This window comes from Arvicanthis niloticus, chromosome 2 (genome assembly GCF_011762505.2).
Source record: "Arvicanthis niloticus isolate mArvNil1 chromosome 2, mArvNil1.pat.X, whole genome shotgun sequence".
Taxonomy (NCBI): domain Eukaryota; kingdom Metazoa; phylum Chordata; class Mammalia; order Rodentia; family Muridae; genus Arvicanthis; species Arvicanthis niloticus.
This window is the reverse complement of record NC_047659.1, coordinates 92,561,509-92,579,768: the sequence shown is the minus strand read 5'-3', so window position 1 is coordinate 92,579,768 and position 18,260 is coordinate 92,561,509. Positions and strand designations below refer to the sequence as shown.

Here is an 18,260-nt window from a genome sequence, read left to right as displayed (position 1 = left end):
GGAAAGAACACAGAACACAGGAAAGTGGTTTTGGGACCATCACATTAAAGCGCCAGCATCTCCCAGAAGTGCATGCATGTAAACCCTGGCCTTGTCATAGCTATTCCAGTCAGGCTTCTATTTTTGCTTTGTTAACTTGGAATTTGGACCTTCATCTGCCTTCAGTCTGTGCTTGAGAACAGACTTCTCCATCCTGTTATTTCCCATAACAGAGTTGTGATAGAATTCCAAGAATATGGCTGGATATTGTTTAAGACCCAAAACAAAACAACACAAAAGGAACAGGGAAGACTTAGAGGGCATTGGGGTGAGGAATCTTAGACTCCTGTTTTAGAAAATGCTCAAAGAATGTGGTGAAATTCTAAGTGGGGAAGTTGTGAGATATCTTTGGGAATGCCACAGTTAGGTCACTAAAAGGGAATTCAAAGAAGTGGTCCGTCAGGAGGAGTATGTGTGTACAGACTGCAGTGCATAACTGGAGACGCTGCATAGAAGAATGTTCTGGCCTTGTGGTGGTTGAGCAATAGGCATCAGATGATGAAGACAGAGAAGACTGAGGGCTATATAAAGGTCATTCTATAATTTTCTAATCAAAGCTGCAACCCTATGGTCATGGAAGAATTTTAAATTAAAACAGGGAGAGAAATTATTGAAGACTTTATAACTCTGTAGTTAGTTAATTTACTCAAGGAGTTCTTGGCTTTGTCAGAGTTGTCAGTGTTTCTGAGAACTGCTATTGAACATGGAGAATTCTGTGGAGTGACTCCTTTTATTTTTAGGAAATAATAACAGTTGCTCATACTTTTATAGTCCACTACTAGCAAAAGTTAGCCTTGTGTGTATTTGCTTCAGATCTTTTTTGAGCTTTGAAAATAGACATTTCTTACAGACCAAGCTGTATAGGTGTCACTTGAAGTTCTTACCATCATTCTCTTTTCTTCAAAGGTAACCACTGTTACAAGTTAGGTGTCTTTCCAGTCCATTTAAAAAATTAGGCACTTATTTTATATGAGTACTCTGTCACTATCTTCAGACACCAGAAGAAGACATCTAATTCCATTACAGATGGTTGTGAGCCACCATGTGGTTGCTGGGAATTGAACTCTTGAGCAGTCAGTGCTCTTAACCACTGAGCCATCTCTCCAGCCCCTATTTTGTTTTGCTTTTCAGACAGGTCTCACTGTGTAGTCTTGGCTGGCCTGGAACTCACAATGTAGACCAGGATAGCCCTGAACTCACAGAGATCTCCCTGCTTTTGCCTCCCAAGTTCAGAGACTAAAGGAATATGTTACCATGCTCAAATTTAGTCTACTTTTAAACTGCTACTAACTTGGGGGCTGGGAAAATGGCTTAATGATTAAGGGCACTATTTGTTCTTTCAAAGGACCTGGGTTCTGTTCCCAGCACATGGTGCTTTCTTCTGCCTACATGGGACTACTCAAATGTGTACATAAACAGCTACAGGTAGAACACCTGTACATATAAAACAAATGCTTAAAAACAACATCAAAAACCACCAACAAACTTGTACTAATTGCCTTTGCAGTCATAAATAGCACATGGTGTTTATGCAAATGAATTGTTACATCCTTGGCAGTGTGAAGTGGGAACTGTTGCATCTGACCTATATGTTTGCTACATCTGTGTGTGGACCCACAGCACACTATGGCGGTCAGAGGACAACCTGTGGAAATCAGTCCTCTCTCCATTGTGTAGGTTCTAAAATCCAAATTCAGATCATAGGCTTGGCAGCAAATGCCTCTGTCCACTGATCCATCTTGCTGGCCCTCCTTTATTTTTAAAATTTAGTATTAGGTTTTTTTTTTCTGTATTCTGCATCATATTTTCCCATTCTTTTTCTTATAGCATCTGTGTGTGTGTGTGTGTGTGTGTGTGTGTGTGTTATAGTTCGACATAGAGATGAGAAGAATGTCCTTGTGTGTGTCTGCTTGTGTAGGAGAGTCTTCCCACAGCAGTCTATCCACCTTAGTGATACCAACAGTTTGAACTGGATAGATCCTGAGATAGAATATACATTTTAGAATTCTTGTGGCATTCCTGTCATCTGCTCATGAGATACCTATATAGCACCTTTCCTATCTAATAACCAGAAATGTCCCCTGACAGATGTCTTTCTGGTACAGCAAAGTCACTAGGGTTTCCATTAAAACTCTAGGTATATGCATGTAGAAGTAGAACTGCGTGCTTTTTCTGATCCAAATTCATAAGACAGCATTACCAATATGACCTTCAGTAGGGCTTTTTTCTAACGTAGCTGCTGCCGTGGAGGGCCTTGTCCTAGACCAGCAGTGGTTTTTGTAGTCCTAGAGGACAGTGATTGGACCATTGAGATTTCAGTTTGAGAGTGGATTGAAAACTGCTGTGTGCATGTTTATCTCAACCTCCCAACCAGCACCAGACTTCTTTCCTTGAAATGATTCTCTGAGCTTGGATATCTGTCTTTTAAGGTGTTGGGGGTGAAGGAGAAAGGGAGGCACAGATATTAACGTTCTGATGCAATGCTGAGCATGGAGGGCGTCCTCAATAAATGTTTGTCAAATTGATACCAGGTAATAATGAAGATGGAGTTTAGAGACAAAGGCTTCTGAGATGTTGCTTTCTTCTGCTCTTGAATTGAAACCTTGGTTCCAGCAGTGCTGTAGGGGTGGAGAGAGCTGGGAATATAGTGGAATGAATCCCAGGCTTGAAATAAATGTCAGTCTAACCTTCTCTTGGTAGGAATCAACAGCGGCCTTCCTTGAAGAACTACCTGCCTCTTCCCCTTGCTGCCTGGAGCTAACCTTGTTTCCTGCGGCAGAATCAGTGACATGCCAGCACTGTAAGGCTCAGGATCCTGATCCTCTTACCAGTTCATGGCCAGGGCAGGGTGAACAGGGAGAAAAGGAGCCCTGTCTTCCCTCTTACTCCTCTTTAGTCCTGTCAAGTCATGTAGTTTCCTTTCTTGTTGGTCCTTTCAGTAGCTTTGTGTCTGTCCCCTCTTGTACCCTTGTAGTTCCCTCTCAGTGTCTAGCTCCCTGTACCTTCACCCTGCCCACTGTAAGGGTGCTTGGATTCTGCACTGACAGAGGACCCTCTTCTGCAGAGCGGGATGAGTGGGTGTTCCGGCGGGGATGTGGTCCTTGACGGCCAATGAGGACGAGAGCACTACGGCCCACTTCTTCCTTGGAGCTGGAGATGAGGGGTTGGGCACCTGTAGAAGAGGCATGAGGACAGAAGAGAGTGACAGTGAACTCCTTGAGGATGAGGAGGATGAGGTGGTAAGTCTTAGCAAAGGGACATAGCTTGGTGTTGGGGCCCCTGTTTACAAGACTCCCTCTTATAAACAGGCTTTATCCTGCCTTGGGGAGGGGCAGTAGAGATTGGTGGGTTGCCACTCTGAAACCTCTGTTCAAATGTCCCTCCTCCTTTTGTCTTACACTTCTTCTTTTGAAGAAGTACTTTTCCCACAGTGTTTCTTCACAGTGGTAGCCATCCTTTATCCCTTAGGTCCAAAGTCCTGACAAGAAACTGCCCTCAAAAGATGTGTGACAGTGTTGGAGGTGACATAGGTGGGAATCTGGAGTTCTTGATAGTACTTCTTTTCTATAGCCCCCAGAACCTCAAATTATTGTTGGCATCTGTGCCATGACAAAGAAATCCAAGTCCAAGCCAATGACCCAAATCCTAGAGCGACTCTGCAGATTTGACTACCTGACCGTTGTCATCCTGGGGGAAGACGTGATCCTGAATGAACCTGTGGAGAACTGGCCTTCCTGCCACTGCCTCATCTCCTTCCACTCCAAAGGTTAGGGTCTGGGAAGGATGAGAGGCGGTAGGCACGGAACCCCTGTTATACTGTAAGTAAGAGGCTGCTGCCTCTCAGCACACAAGAGAGCATGAAGTTTTTGCCTCCTGTTTCAGGGTTTGCTGAGTGTGGCTTAAAGCCCGTACTCCAGCCTCACAGGACGGCTCTAGGACACTTAGGTCTTGGATAGAATTGGATCTCTAGGAGGATCCTCCATGTAATTGAATCTATTTTTCCTGATGAATGTCCTGGACTCAAGGAGCTGGGCCAATAAGTGCTGGGCAGGGTGTGTGGAGGAGCTCAGAGGTGGCTGCTGGCTCTAATAGGTCAGTCTCTCCTGCTACTCCTCATGGCCTCTCAGTTTCTTTGGTGTCTCCATTTTCCCCTCCACCACAGGCTTTCCTCTCGACAAAGCTGTTGCTTACTCCAAACTTCGAAACCCCTTCCTTATCAATGATCTGGCCATGCAGTATTACATCCAAGATAGGTAAAGCTTCCTATGGACCAGAGGGGTGGGTGACCCTATTTTAGAGAGCCTGCTCTGGGATGAGCAGAGTCAAACAAATAGGTTTCATTTTTTGTATCATATCCTATTGAGTTCTGGTTCCCTGTGCAAATAAAATCCCTAGCCTCTCCCCTTAGTCAGCCCCACTTTTCCTACCTGGCTAATTTATTTGGGGATGACAGGAGGGAAGTGTACCGGATCCTACAGGAGGAGGGTATTGATCTGCCACGATACGCTGTGCTCAACCGTGACCCCGCCTGTCCTGAGGGTGAGTACCTGGCTCTGTCGGATAAGTCCCCAATTGATATTCATGGTTTAGCCCAGTATTTGTTCTTTAAACATCTTCTGTATACATATCTGTGTGGGCCTTTGACTGTTGGATTGTAAGTAGATTTGTGGGTCTTTAGACAGAGCCTTTGAACTGTTATATAGATATTATATCTAAATACCACATATAAGCATTGACATATCTGTTATAGGACATGGTCATAAACATTTAAAGGTTATATAGATTAAAAACTCCAGGGAAATAGGAGTTGGAAATACTCTATAACCTTAGGCCCCAAGAACAATCACACGCCCATCTTTCAGAGTGCAACCTGATAGAAGGTGAAGACCAGGTGGAGGTTAATGGAGCTGTCTTTCCCAAGCCCTTTGTGGAGAAGCCAGTGAGTGCAGAGGACCACAATGTTTACATCTACTACCCCAGCTCTGCTGGAGGAGGAAGCCAGCGCCTCTTCCGTAAGGTGGGGGAGACACTTGAGCATCTGGGAAGTCTAGAAGAAGCGCAGGTGGTTGTTAGGAAAGGAGAAGGGATTTGTGGGTAAAGCCTGGAGATAGAGGCAGTATTGTTCCCCTTTCTTTCCCTCCTAAAGATCGGCAGCCGGAGCAGCGTGTACTCGCCTGAGAGCAGTGTCCGGAAGACAGGATCATACATCTATGAGGAGTTCATGCCAACAGATGGCACAGACGTTAAGGTTATGGTGGATGCAAAGATTTAAGAAGTCATAAATGTCAGGGTGGGAGTTGGGGTGAGGGAGGGTAGGAAGCATGTGTGAGGGGGATCTTTGAGGATAAAACAGGATTTCAGTTGGCTTTCATACTCGGGTAAAGACAACAAGCGAGATACAGATGTTCTCATTTTCACTTTCAGATTGAGAGCAAGGTGCCATGGTAAATCGTATAAAATTGGTAAATGATCAGTTAATTAAGACTAGACAATACAGCCAGAGTCCTAAGGAGAAATAAGGCTCAAAAATACCAAAAAAAAACCAGTCTCTGTATTCTTTTCTTAATGTCTTATTACATTTATTATTTGTGTGAGAGTGTGTGTGTTTGTGTGTGTGTGTGTGTGTGTGCGCGCGCGCGCGTGCCCATGCACCATAGCATGCATGTGGAATCAGAGGGCAATTTGGGGGAATCACTTCTCTCCTTCATGCGTATGAACCTTGGTGATCAAACTCCAGTCATCAGGCTTGTCAGCACAGGTCTTTAACTGCTGAGCCATCCCACTGACTCCATTCTTTGTATTCTTAATGTTTGGAGGGGTTTTTGTTTGTTTTGTTTTTAAGACAAGGTCCCACTATATAGTTCTGGCTGACCTAGAACTTGCTGTGTAGAGCAGGTTGGCATTGAGCCCACAAAGATCCTCCTGCCTCTGCCTTCTGAGCTGGAATTACAGGCAGGTGCCACCACTCTTGGCTGTGCAGAATTTTGTTTTTGATTCTGGACTATTACCTATTGCTCATACTGTCTTGTCACACACAGGGTGAGCTGTGGGCATACTCAGTGGTGCTATGTACCTGCAGGTGTACACAGTGGGGCCAGATTATGCCCATGCTGAAGCTAGAAAGTCCCCAGCTTTGGATGGGAAGGTTGAACGAGACAGTGAGGGGAAAGAGGTTCGGTATCCAGTCATGTTGACCGCCATGGAAAAGCTGGTGGCCAGGAAGGTCTGCGTAGCTTTCAAGGTAAGGTTGGGCTTATAGGGGCTGTGGGATGAAAGAAGGACGGAGCAGGATCTGAGAGCCACCTCTGAGTCTTCTTGCCTTTTTGCTTTTGCAGCAAACAGTTTGTGGATTTGACCTTCTTCGTGCCAATGGTCACTCTTTTGTGTGTGATGTCAATGGCTTTAGCTTTGTCAAGAACTCAATGAAGTACTATGATGACTGTGCCAAGATTCTGGGGTAAGAGACATAGTGGTCTAGAGCATGGGGTGTAGGATTCAGGAGCTTTCTCTGTGTAAACTGTGCCGTTTGTCTCAGCACTTGGGAGGTGGAAGCAGGAGAGTCAGAAGTTCAGGGTCATCCTCAGCTATATGGCAGGTGTGAAGCTGTCCTGGGATATATTGAGATTGTATATATAAATAAATACATAAAACTTTTGCTTTATTTTAAATATTTTAAAAATGATCCAAAAATCAAAAAAGAAAAAGGAGACAGGATGTCTCAGCCCCTTGCTCCCTCAGCACTGCATTCCTCAGAGATGATCACTGTTAACAGTGTTGGCTATAGCAGATGGCCTTTCTTTCCCATGTGTAAATAACTATATTTAGTTTACTGACTATAATAATACTATGATTTTGCTTTTGGAATAGTCTGTAATATCTAAACCATTCAAAAATAAGAAATGATAACTATAGTGAACATCCATAGATATGGTAGTTCTAACCAAGCACTGTCTAGCTTAAGAAATATACTATTAGGCTAGATGTGGTGGCATACATCTTTAATCCCAGCCCTTGGGAGCTGAGGCCAGTGGATCTCTGTGAATTCCAGGTCAGCCTACATCATGAATTCCAGGCCACTCAGAACTATATTAAAAAAGAAAGGAAAGAAAGAAGGAAAAAAAAAATCAGTTAAGGGCTAGCAAGATGGCTCAGAGGATACAGTGTGTACTAAATAGATCTAGCTGTGTGAATTGACCCCTGGAACCTGTGTAAAGATAGAAGGAAAGAACCAGCTCCACAAATGTGTCTTCTGACCTCCACACGTGCCATAACAGATGTACCCATATTCACATCATGCATATTTACGCACACAATAATTAATGGAAAAAAACCATCTCACACTATTAAGAGTTAGGCTGATTGTAGTGGTACTTGCCTTTAATCCCAGCACTCTGGAGGCAGAGGCAGGTGGATCTCTGTGAACTCCAGGCCAGCCTGGTCTACAGAGTGAGTTCCAGGCCAGCTAGGTTATATAGAGAGACCCTGTCTCAAAAAAACCAAACAATAATAAACAAACAAACAACCTAAGACAAACCAAACAGGGCCAGGCGGTGGTGGCGCACGCCTTTAATCCTAGCACTTGGGAGGCAGAGGCAGGCAGATTTCTGAGTTCAAGGCCAGCCTGGTCTACAGAGTGAGTTCCAGGACAGCCAGGGCTACACAGAGAAACCCTGTCTCAAAAAACCAAAAAAAAAAAAAAAAAAAAAAAACAAACAAACAAACAGAAGAAGAGTTAGGTATGATAGTACACACCTGTAGCCAGCACTTGCGAGGCTAAGGCTGAGGTAGGATGGCTGCCACAAGTTTAAAGCTAGCAGCTTAGGCTACAGAGTGAGACCCTGTTTTAAAACAAAACAAGAATAGGCTGTGGTGGTGCACACATATAATTCCAGCATTCAGGAGACTGAGACAGGAGAGCGTCAAGTCTGAGGCAGACCTATACTACATAGCAAGACCCTGTCTGAAAATGTAGGAGATGTAGCTCAGTAGAACACTTGCTTGAAGCCCTGGGTTCAATTGCCAGTCCCTCACAAAAGCAGTGGTCATACATACTTGAGTCCCAGCATTTGGAAGGTGGAGGCAGTGTGGGGGCAGGAGAGGAATTCAAAATTTAAGTTAAAGGTTGAGAACGTGGCTCAGTCAGTAAAGTGCTTGCTGTGTAAGTGTGAAGACCCAAGTTTAGACCCCCAGCATTCAAGTAAAAAGTTGGGAGTAGCTTGTAATTCCATCATAAGGAGACAAAGACAAGATGATCCAAAGGGCTCACCGGCCTGCCAGTATAGATGACTGGTGAGCTCCAGGTCAACCAATGAGAGAACCTGTTTTTTGTTTTGTTTTGTTTTGTTTTTGTTTTTCTTTAAGAGCTGAGGATCAAACCCAGGGCCTTGCTCTTGCTAGGCAAGTGCTCTACCACTGAGCCAAATCCCCACCCCTGAGAGAATCTGTTTTAAAGCATGAAGTAGAGAGGCATCAAAGAAGACACCTGACTTGGACCTCTGGCTTCTACCAGCACATATGAACTGGTGTATTAACTTGTACACATGGATATAACCCACACCCACCCACCTACATGCATACACATGCAAAAAGTTTAAGGTCAACAGCTACATAGTGAGTTTGAGGCTACCCTGGGCTACATGTGAAAACAGTATGCTATTAAGAGTATGTGAGAGGCTGGGCAGTGGTGGCGCACGCCTTTAATCCCAGCGCTTGGGAGGCAGAGGCAGGCGGATTTCTGAGTTTGAGGCCAGCCTGGTCTACAGAGTGGGTTCCAGGACAGCCAGGGCTACACAGAAAAACGCTGTCTTGAAAAACCAAAAAAAAAAAAAAAAAAAAAAAAAGAGTATGTGAGGGGGCTGGAGAGATGGCTCAGCGGTTAAGAGTACTGACTGCTCTTCCAGAGGTCCTGAGTTCAGTTCCCAGCAACCACATGGTGGCTCACAACCATCTGCAGTGGAGGTCCAATGCCTTCTTCAAGAGTGTCTGAAGAGAGCGACAGTGTACTCACATACATAAAATAAATGAATCTTTAAAAAAAAGAATGTATGAAGGTTGGGTGTGATGGCCCCTGCTTTTAATGGCAGCAGAGGTAGGAGATCTCTGACTTCCAGGCCGGCCAGGGATACTTAGTGAGACTGTCTGAAAAAGAATATATGAGGAGTGGAGATGTGGACCAGGTGGCACAATCCCTGGAGCCATGTAAAAGCTGAAGGAGAGAACTGACACTGAAAGTTGTCCTTTAACCACCCCATGCCCATGCACATGTGTCCCCTGCCACACATGCCCACACATACACATCACACACACACAATGCTCACATATACCCATGCCCACACATACACACATACACACCCATGCCCACACATACACATCACACACACACATGCCCACACATACATATCACACATACACATGCTCACATATACACATCATACATACACACACACACCCATGCCCACACATACACATCACACACATACACCCATGCCACCCCCACACATGCATCCATTCCCACACATATACATCACATACACACACATGCACAAATTTAATTAATTATTAATTAAAAAATTTCAAGCTGGATATGGTAGCACACACCCATAATCCCAGCTCTAGGGAGGCAGAGGCAGGCAGATCTCTTGGAGTTCAAAACCAGCCTGTTCTACATAGTAAATTTCAGCCCAGCCATGGATACATAGTGAGACTTTGTTTCAATTTTTTTTTTAATTTTTCCACACATGTATTAGAAAAACAAAAGAAGGGTAGAAAGAAGACTCACAAGCCAGGAACACTGTTGCTCTTGCAGGGGACCTGGCTTAGGGTACAGAACCCAAATGGTGGCTCACAACCATCCACAATTCCAGTTCTAGGGGATCAGATGCCTTCTTTGGAGCTCTGTGGATACTAGGCACCAATGGAGGCTCAACGCTCATAAAGTAAAATAAACTTAAAGAAAAGTAAAAGAATATGCAAGTTGGACCTGGCTGTGCATGTCTATAATCCCAGCACTGGGACTGCAGTAGGTAGAATTAGGAGATTCAAGAGTTCAAGGCTAGCCTAGTGAGGTAGAGGTTAGCCTGAGCTACATGAGATCCTGTTTGAAAACAAAAATAAAGAAAAGGAAAAGAATGAAGTTGAAATCCCTGCCTATTACTGAGGCTAACTTGCTAATCATTGCCATGCATTTCTTTTTCCCTTAAATGGGGTATTTGGATGTTTCAGGGTTTATATTAATGCTTTTTTTGCTGCATAATTATGTGAGAGAGATAGAGAGAGTGAGTGAGAGAGAGAGAGAGAGTGAGCTTCTGCCATACAGCTGTTCATTCATCTTCATTCATCCTTGTTATTTTTCTCCTTCTAGGAACACTATTATGCGGGAGCTTGCCCCACAGTTCCAGATACCATGGTCCATCCCCACAGAAGCTGAGGACATTCCCATTGTCCCTACCACATCTGGCACTATGTAAGCAAAAGTTAAAATAGATAGTGACCTGCATAAAATTTGGCATTCCTTTAAGCCAGACCAGTTCTTTCCTACCCTTGACTGTCTAAGCAGTAGAGCCTGAACCTTTGGTTAAGATTCTTTAACTCCACCACTGTGTCTTGCCTCAGATCCCTGTTCCTCTGCTCTCTGATGTCCCAGGTAGAATGTGAGGCTAAGAAGTAGGTTGGGGTGTGGGGTGGGAGAGTGGCTCTGAGGACACTCCCGATCTTAGGATGGAACTCCGTTGTGTCATTGCAATCATTCGCCATGGAGATCGAACCCCAAAGCAGAAGATGAAGATGGAGGTGACACATCCGAGGTAGGAAGGACATCCCAGTTCCTAAGGAGAGTTCTTTGTGAGGGGGAATGGGTGGAGCACACTTCCCAGAAGGGCTTGTTTTTCTTACTTTTTACTTCTTCAGGTTTTTTGCTCTATTTGAAAAACATGGTGGATATAAGACGGGAAAATTAAAACTCAAGCGGCCAGAGCAGCTCCAGGTGAGGTAGAAGTCTGGTCGGGAGCCCTAGACTAAGAAGACAGAGAAGGCATAGGATTGATGAGGGATGACCTTACAAGACCCCTGTGGTCTTTTCTAGGAGGTGCTGGACATTACGAGGCTGCTGTTGGCTGAGCTGGAGAAGGAACCAGAGGCTGAGATTGAGGAGAAGACTGAGAAGCTGGAGCAGCTGAAGTCCGTGCTAGAGATGTGAGAGGGGGCAGCAGAGGGGGGTGTAGCAGTGGCGGCCTACTAACATGAACCGAGCAAGGTACCGGGCAGAAAGTAACCTGCGGCTGCTCCCTGCAGGTATGGTCACTTCTCAGGTATTAATCGGAAGGTGCAGTTGACCTACTACCCCCATGGAGTGAAAGCATCGAACGAGGGGCAAGGTGAGCACTCCTTCCTGTTTTCATCACCTTTGAGCTTTCTTCCCCCTCATCCCTTCCCTCCTCTCCCTTTTCTTCTTCCTCTCCTTTTCTCCCCACTCCTCCTCCTTTTCTTCCTTATATTATTTTAAATTACATTTGTTTATTTGGGGGTAGGATGGTACACAGATGCCACTGAACAGTGTGGATGTGAGGAGGGTCAGTTCTTTCTTTCTACCATGTTGGTCCTGGAGATGGAACTTGGGTGGTTATGCTTGGTGGCAAATGCCTTTACATCTGAGCTGTCTCACCAGCTTTTTTTTTTTTTTTTTTTTTTTTGGATAGAATCTTGCTATGTAACCCAGGCTGACCTCAAATTCCCAGCAATCCTCCTGCCATAGCCTTGTAAGAGCTAGGAGTACAGGCATTTGTCCCCATACCTAGTTTTTAGATCTCTTATTCTTGACCTGTGGATGGTCTTTGCATTTACCAATGTTCTTGTCAGAAGCTGGAATGTTTGTGTGTCCCCACCATTATCCTCAGAGAAAGCTTACTCACCGGGCCTCCTTCCCTCAGATCTACAGAGAGAGCCACTGGCACCATCTCTCTTGCTGGTGCTGAAGTGGGGTGGAGAGCTGACACCTGATGGCCGTGTTCAGGCTGAGGAGCTGGGGCGAGCTTTCCGTTGCATGTATCCTGGAGGCCAGGGTAAGTCTTGGAGAGTGAAACCCAGCAAGGCTGGGATAAGATAGAGTGAGATGCAGGGGAGGCAATTGAGGAAGTAGATGCCATGAGGATACTAAAGGGGAAATTGATATTTGTAACAGTCTATAAGTGGAATCCCCTGTGCTCCAGGTGACTATGCTGGCTTCCCCGGCTGTGGGCTGCTTCGTCTCCATAGCACTTTCCGTCACGATCTCAAGATCTACGCATCTGACGAGGGTCGTGTCCAGATGACTGCTGCTGCATTTGCAAAGGTAAACCCTCCAGTTCTTCCACAGCCCCAGTGTCTGTATGTAGAGAGACAGAGTTGGGAGGCTAGATGGGAAATGTAAAGTGCTGGTACAATAGTTCAGAGAGGTTTGTTTTCATCTCCACCACCCCCTGCTCTGTTCTACTGAGAATGGTGGGCATCGGATCAGGCCAGCTCTCCACTCCGTGTCTGCGGCTCTCTAGGCTGGGATGTCAGCAGGAAGAGAAGCTAATAGACCTGTGCTTCCCTTCCAGGGCCTCTTAGCTCTAGAAGGGGAGCTTACACCCATTTTGGTACAAATGGTGAAGAGTGCCAACATGAATGGCCTGCTGGACAGTGACAGTGACTCCCTGAGCAGCTGCCAGCACCGTGTGAAGGCGCGGCTGCACCACATTTTGCAGCAGGATGCAGCCTTTGGTCCTGAGGACTATGACCAGGTCACGCTCTCCTCCTCTCCGTGCCCCAACTACATTGCAACCCAATTCCTAAAATTCTAAATAATGGTGCCTATCATATGCCATTGTTTTAGGGTATTTATCTATAGTGTTTTGTTTAATCCTTACAGCAACCCTTTGGGGTAAATTCATATCCACAGTTTCCATTATCTACAAGTTCAAAAATGAAAAGTATTTTGTAAGTTTGACATCAAAGTTCATTTGGCAGCTAGACCTATCACAAGACTATTGAGAATCCTTATTTATCAGTGTAAATATCATACATTTTGTTACATAAATATTAATGTGTTTGAGTGTGCTTACGCCTTGCTAGAGGTATCATATGCCATGTGGCTTATGCACTGTTTTAAATCTTGTAATTAAAAAAAAATACATAGTTCTGAAACAGCTGACCTTGGATCTTGGAATTGGAGGAATGATTCAGTGATTGATGTAAGAACTTCCTCTGGGATTATGACCTAGAACAACCAGCTCATTACCTCACAGTCTTGGGCTCAACTGGCCTTAGTGAGGTTTTCCTAAAGTTGTGGTCCAGTGTTGACGGGGGCTACAATAATCTGGAGGCTTGACTGCTCTCTGAGATGGCTGGCTCTCTTCTTCGTATTCTCTCTGCCATGGCAGGACCCATCCCCTTCAAAGGTTTTTTCATTTGATAAGCCTGTCTCACTTTTCCAACATGAAACTTAGGATTGGCCCAGAGCAGCTTTCCTTTTCTTCCTCTTCTTCCTCTTTTTCCTCCTCTTCCTCCTTGTCTTCCTCCTTCTCTTCTTCTTCCTTCTTTTCCTCCTTCTCCTCCTTCTTCTTTTTTTTTTTTTATTGCTTTACAGCCCAGGCTAGTCTTTAACTTACAGTGACTCTCCTGCCCAGAATTAGCACTATACATGGTTGTCATTTTATATTGGTGAAACAGTCACATGGCCAGCCGTGATTCACAGAAAGGGAGGGAGACAAAGAACTAATAGCTTCCTTTAATCTGCCTAGGGAACTGTTAGAACTGCCCTACCCCTCTCCCATCTTTACAGAGGAGGAAGTGTAGGTTCTAAAGAATTTCAGCAACCCTTTCAGGACGATGGAGGTACCTCCACTTGTAGTGATGGCCACAGCAGCCGGCACTGCTGGTGCCCAGTGCACTATTCTTTTGATCTGGGTATCTAGGCTATACTTGATCAGGTAGTGGTTTTTTACTTCCCACACTTTATTTAGATAGATTCTTTTCTTTTTTAAAAGTGTGTATAAAATTTTTTTATGTGAATGAGTTGCCTGCATGTATGTATGTGGACCACATTTATACAGTACCCATAATGGTCAGAAGAGGGTGCCAGATTCCCTGAAACTGGATTTACAGACAGTTGTGAGCTGCAGTGTACTGAAGACCAAACTCAGGCCCTCTAGAAGAGCAGGAACATTCTTAACAGTGGAGCCACCTCTCTGTCCCTTTGATAGCTTCTTGAATGACTTACTATGGGGCAGGCTTGTTTCTTTTGCCCAGTGTTGACTCTCAAATAGAAAATTCAGCTCTCCCTTTCTTGATGCTTCCTTTCTCTAGTAAGAATGAAACCTTGTGTAGCCTTAGCTAGAACTCATTATTCCATATACAGTCATCTTTCTCCTTCTCCATTTCTGTTCTCTTTTAATATTTTTAAAGGCTTTCTTTCTTTATTTTATATGTATAAGTACTCTATCTACATGTATGCCTGCAAGACAGAAGAGGGCATCAGATCCCAGTACAAATGGTTGTGACCCACCTGCTGGGATTTGAACTCAGGACCTCTGGAAGAGCAGACAGTGCTCTTAACCAATGAACAATCTCCCCAACCCTTGTTTTAATATTTTATTTCTATTATTAAGTATATATGTACATGTGTTTGGAGGCTTGTGCACTTGAGTCTAGGTGCCTTGAGTCCAGAAGAGGGTGTTAGATCCCCTATAAATGGAGTTATAAGTAGTTGTGAGCTACCCAACATGAGTGCTGGGAACCAGACTCTGGTCCTCTGCAAAAGCATTAAGTGCTAACAGTGACTATCTTAAAAGCTTGAGTTGGAAACTGCAGGTATCTTTTATCCCAGTACTTGGGAGACAGAGGTAGGGTAGATCTCTGTGACTTTGAGGCCAGCCTTCAACATAGTAAGTTCCAGGCCAGCCAAGGCTACATAGTGAGATCTTGTCTTAAATAAAAAAAAAAAAAAAAAAAAAATCCCAAAACCCTGGAGCTGGAACCAGGTTAGCAGCAGCAACTGTGCTGCAAGTCACAGCAAGACAGCCTTCTCTGCTTCTCATCAGAACATTCCACAGAGGTGGTAAAGAATCTGGAGCCGCCTTCATTTCCCAGCACTTCGTAAGCATATGTTGTACTCTCCAAGTGAAGTACAAGTATGCTTTAATTTCTCTGGACTCCGAAACTTTAAAGGTGGACCTCTCATAGATGATCAGTTGTCTGAGCAGTCTCTTCATCTGACAGCCTGGAGCTGCTAGGGTGCCTAGGAACATAAGAGCACCCTACAGCGACCCAGTAGGCAGATCTGCATTGCAGCCAGTTTCTTTCTAGTAAGCCCGAGGCTGGGGAATTGCCACTGACTCTATTCTTCTTTTCTTAACTGTGTTCCTCACAGCTGGCTCCCACTGGAAGCACTTCTCTGCTCAACTCCATGTCTGTAATCCAGAATCCTGTGAAAGTCTGTGATCAGGTATTTGCCCTGATTGAAAACCTTACCCACCAGATTCGGGAGCGGATGCAGGATCCCAGCTCTGTAGGTTGGTATGACTACTACTGACTGCCCTCTAAGGTCTCAAGCATGGACACATTTCTCCCGCATTCCCGAGCCCTCTGGTTCTACTCCAGAGTTGTCGGGGTCTTGTGCTGGAAGTCACATCCGGCTCTTTTTACTGTGTACCTTCTTCTCAGACCTGCAGCTCTACCACAGTGAGACACTAGAACTGATGCTCCAGCGTTGGAGCAAACTAGAGCGTGACTTTCGACAGAAGAGCGGCCGATATGATATCAGTAAGATCCCTGATATCTATGACTGTGTCAAATACGATGTACAACACAATGGGAGTCTGGGACTTCAAGGCACAGCCGAGTTGCTACGTCTTTCAAAAGCTCTGGCCGATGTGGTCATTCCCCAGGTGTGTCTCATATAAGGGATCTAGTGCGGTGGGAATAACGAGAGGGAAGAAAAGAAAAAACTAGAAAGGAAGCTTGGAGAAGTAGCCGAGTACCTAAGAGTTCCCAGGGCTAGCCTGACTCTGGGAGGACATCAAGACTGACTGAGGAAACTTCTGGAGGGGATGCGACAGTCAGGAGAAATACTCTAGACCTGAGGGCAGTAGATGTCATGGAGCTTCTCATTCCTATCCTGTGACCCTTAGGAATATGGGATCAGTAAAGAAGAGAAAGTGGAAATTGCCGTGGGCTTCTGTCTTCCACTGCTTCGGAAAATCCTACTTGACCTGCAGAGAACTCACGAGGATGAGTCTGTCAACAAGCTGCATCCCCTGTGAGGGAGGGCAGGAGGGAGGGAGGCTGAGAGGAGGCTGGAGGGAGGGCAGGAAGATGGGAGGACATGTTGGGAGCCCTGGGGGTGGTCAAGGGTGAGACAGGTGGGAGAGGCAAGAAGGAAAAGGGATCTGGGACAGAGAAGGGAGAAGTCTTTGGTGGAAGGAAGGAGTTTTCAGAAGGCTGGGAAAGGGTTATCTGACTGTTTGATTAAACTTTCATGTCAGGTACTCGCGTGGAGTGCTCTCCCCAGGCCGCCATGTTCGAACTCGGCTCTATTTCACCAGTGAAAGTCACGTTCACTCCCTACTCAGTGTCTTCCGTTATGGGGGACTTCTTGATGTAAGTAGCCTCTTTCCTTAGACCTGTGAGCAGTTCTTGTTTGTTCATTTGGTCGGTTGGTTCTGTTTGTTTCTTTTCTCCAGCAATCATCAGCTGTCCTTCCCGTTCTCCTCTTCCCTGTGAACTTTTGCCATGCTCCTCCATTGCCAGCCCGATCCTCTGGCCTGTCCTTGGGCGCTGGCTTACGTTTGTTTGTGTTTGGCAGGAGACCCAGGATGCACAGTGGCAGCGAGCTTTGGCTTATCTTAGTGCCATCTCAGAGCTCAACTACATGACCCAGATTGTTATCATGCTCTATGAGGACAACACTCGGGTGAGGAGCAAGCAGGGTGGGGTGAGGAAAGGAAAGGCCCTTCTTTCTTCTTCTTCCATTTTCTTCTCCCATTAAAAAGCAACTTTTTTTTTTTTTTTTAACATTTAGTGTGTGTGCATGCAGGTGTGTGTAGGCATGCACATGCTATGGTACATGTATAGAGGTCAGGAGTTGGCTCTCTTCTTCACTGCCTGGCTCCTTGCTATCAAACGCAGAGAGCATTAGGATTTGTGGCAAACACCTTTACCTGCTGAGCTACCTCACAAAAAGATTTTCATTCTTAGATATTTATAAACTGTGGGCAGTTTGTCTTCTACAGTTTAGCTGTTGGTCTCTTTGTAGTGTAATCAATCAAGTTTGTTTATCATCTTTAAAAAAAAAAAAAAAAAAGGATTCATGTAGTAGTGGCATATACTTTTAATCCCAGCATTTAGGAGGCAGAGGCAGAGGCAGGCAAATGTCTGAGTCCAAGACTAGCCTGGTCTACAGAGTGAGTTCCAAGAAAACCAGGGCTACACAGAGAAACCCTGTCTCAAAAAACAAAGCAATAAAAAAGGAGTTTATAGACTCCAGCTAAATGCAGTGTGTAGGTACAGCATGACACAGAGCATCTAGAAGGGGCCTGCTGGGACACAGAGCATCTAGCAGGGGCTTTCTGGGACACAGAGCATCTAGAAGGGACCTGCTGGGACACAGAGCATCTAGAAGGGGCCTGCTGGGGACACAGAGCATCTAGAAGGGACCTGCTGGGACACAGAGCATCTAGAAGGGGCCTGCTGGAACACAGAGCATCTAGCAGGGGCCTGCTGGGACACAGAGCATCTAGCAGGGGCCTGCTGGGACACAGAGCATCTAGCAGGGGCCTGCTGGGACACAGAGCATCTAGCAGGGGCCTGCTGGGACACAGAGCATCTAGAAGGGGCCTGCTGGGACACAGAGCATCTAGCAGGGGCCTGCTGGAACACAGAGCATCTAGAAGGGGCCTGCTGGGATACAGCACCTAGCAGGGGCCTGCTGGGACACAGAGCATCTAGCAGGGGCCTGCTGGGTCACAGAGCATCTAGCAGGGGCCTGCTGGGACACAGAGCATCTAGCAGGGGCCTGCTGGGACACAGAGCATCTAGAAGGGGCCTGCTGGGGACACAGAGCATCTAGAAGGGACCTGCTGGGACACAGAGCATCTAGAAGGGGCCTGCTGGAACACAGAGCATCTAGCAGGGGCCTGCTGGGACACAGAGCATCTAGCAGGGGCCTGCTGGGACACAGAGCATCTAGCAGGGGCCTGCTGGGACAC

General features: G+C 45.7%; 1 protein-coding gene across 16 annotated transcripts in view; it reads left to right on the top strand.

The window, feature by feature from the left end:
* Positions 1–18,260, top strand: part of Ppip5k1 (diphosphoinositol pentakisphosphate kinase 1) — a 42,387-nt gene that overhangs the window by 1,824 nt on the left and 22,303 nt on the right. For 15 of the 16 annotated variants that reach the window (XM_076929587.1, XM_076929592.1, XM_076929589.1 and 12 more), the window contains exons 2-23: positions 2,740–2,839; positions 3,104–3,278; positions 3,610–3,805; positions 4,202–4,292; positions 4,493–4,578; positions 4,902–5,056; positions 5,186–5,287; positions 6,119–6,280; positions 6,375–6,496; positions 10,400–10,501; positions 10,755–10,841; positions 10,945–11,020; positions 11,120–11,229; positions 11,329–11,411; positions 11,964–12,095; positions 12,243–12,364; positions 12,615–12,797; positions 15,425–15,566; positions 15,718–15,941; positions 16,185–16,312; positions 16,539–16,653; positions 16,859–16,966. In XM_076929587.1, the coding sequence (XP_076785702.1) occupies positions 3,132–3,278; positions 3,610–3,805; positions 4,202–4,292; positions 4,493–4,578; positions 4,902–5,056; positions 5,186–5,287; positions 6,119–6,280; positions 6,375–6,496; positions 10,400–10,501; positions 10,755–10,841; positions 10,945–11,020; positions 11,120–11,229; positions 11,329–11,411; positions 11,964–12,095; positions 12,243–12,364; positions 12,615–12,797; positions 15,425–15,566; positions 15,718–15,941; positions 16,185–16,312; positions 16,539–16,653; positions 16,859–16,966 (2,673 nt within the window). In that variant the 5' untranslated portion in view covers positions 2,740–2,839; positions 3,104–3,131. Of the gene's footprint in view, positions 1–2,739; positions 2,840–3,103; positions 3,279–3,609; positions 3,858–4,201; positions 4,293–4,492; positions 4,579–4,901; positions 5,057–5,185; positions 5,288–6,118; positions 6,281–6,374; positions 6,497–10,399; positions 10,502–10,754; positions 10,842–10,944; positions 11,021–11,119; positions 11,230–11,328; positions 11,412–11,963; positions 12,096–12,242; positions 12,365–12,614; positions 12,798–15,424; positions 15,567–15,717; positions 15,942–16,184; positions 16,313–16,538; positions 16,654–16,858; positions 16,967–18,260 lie in introns of those variants that run through there. The other variant, XM_076929598.1, reaches the window with a different exon arrangement.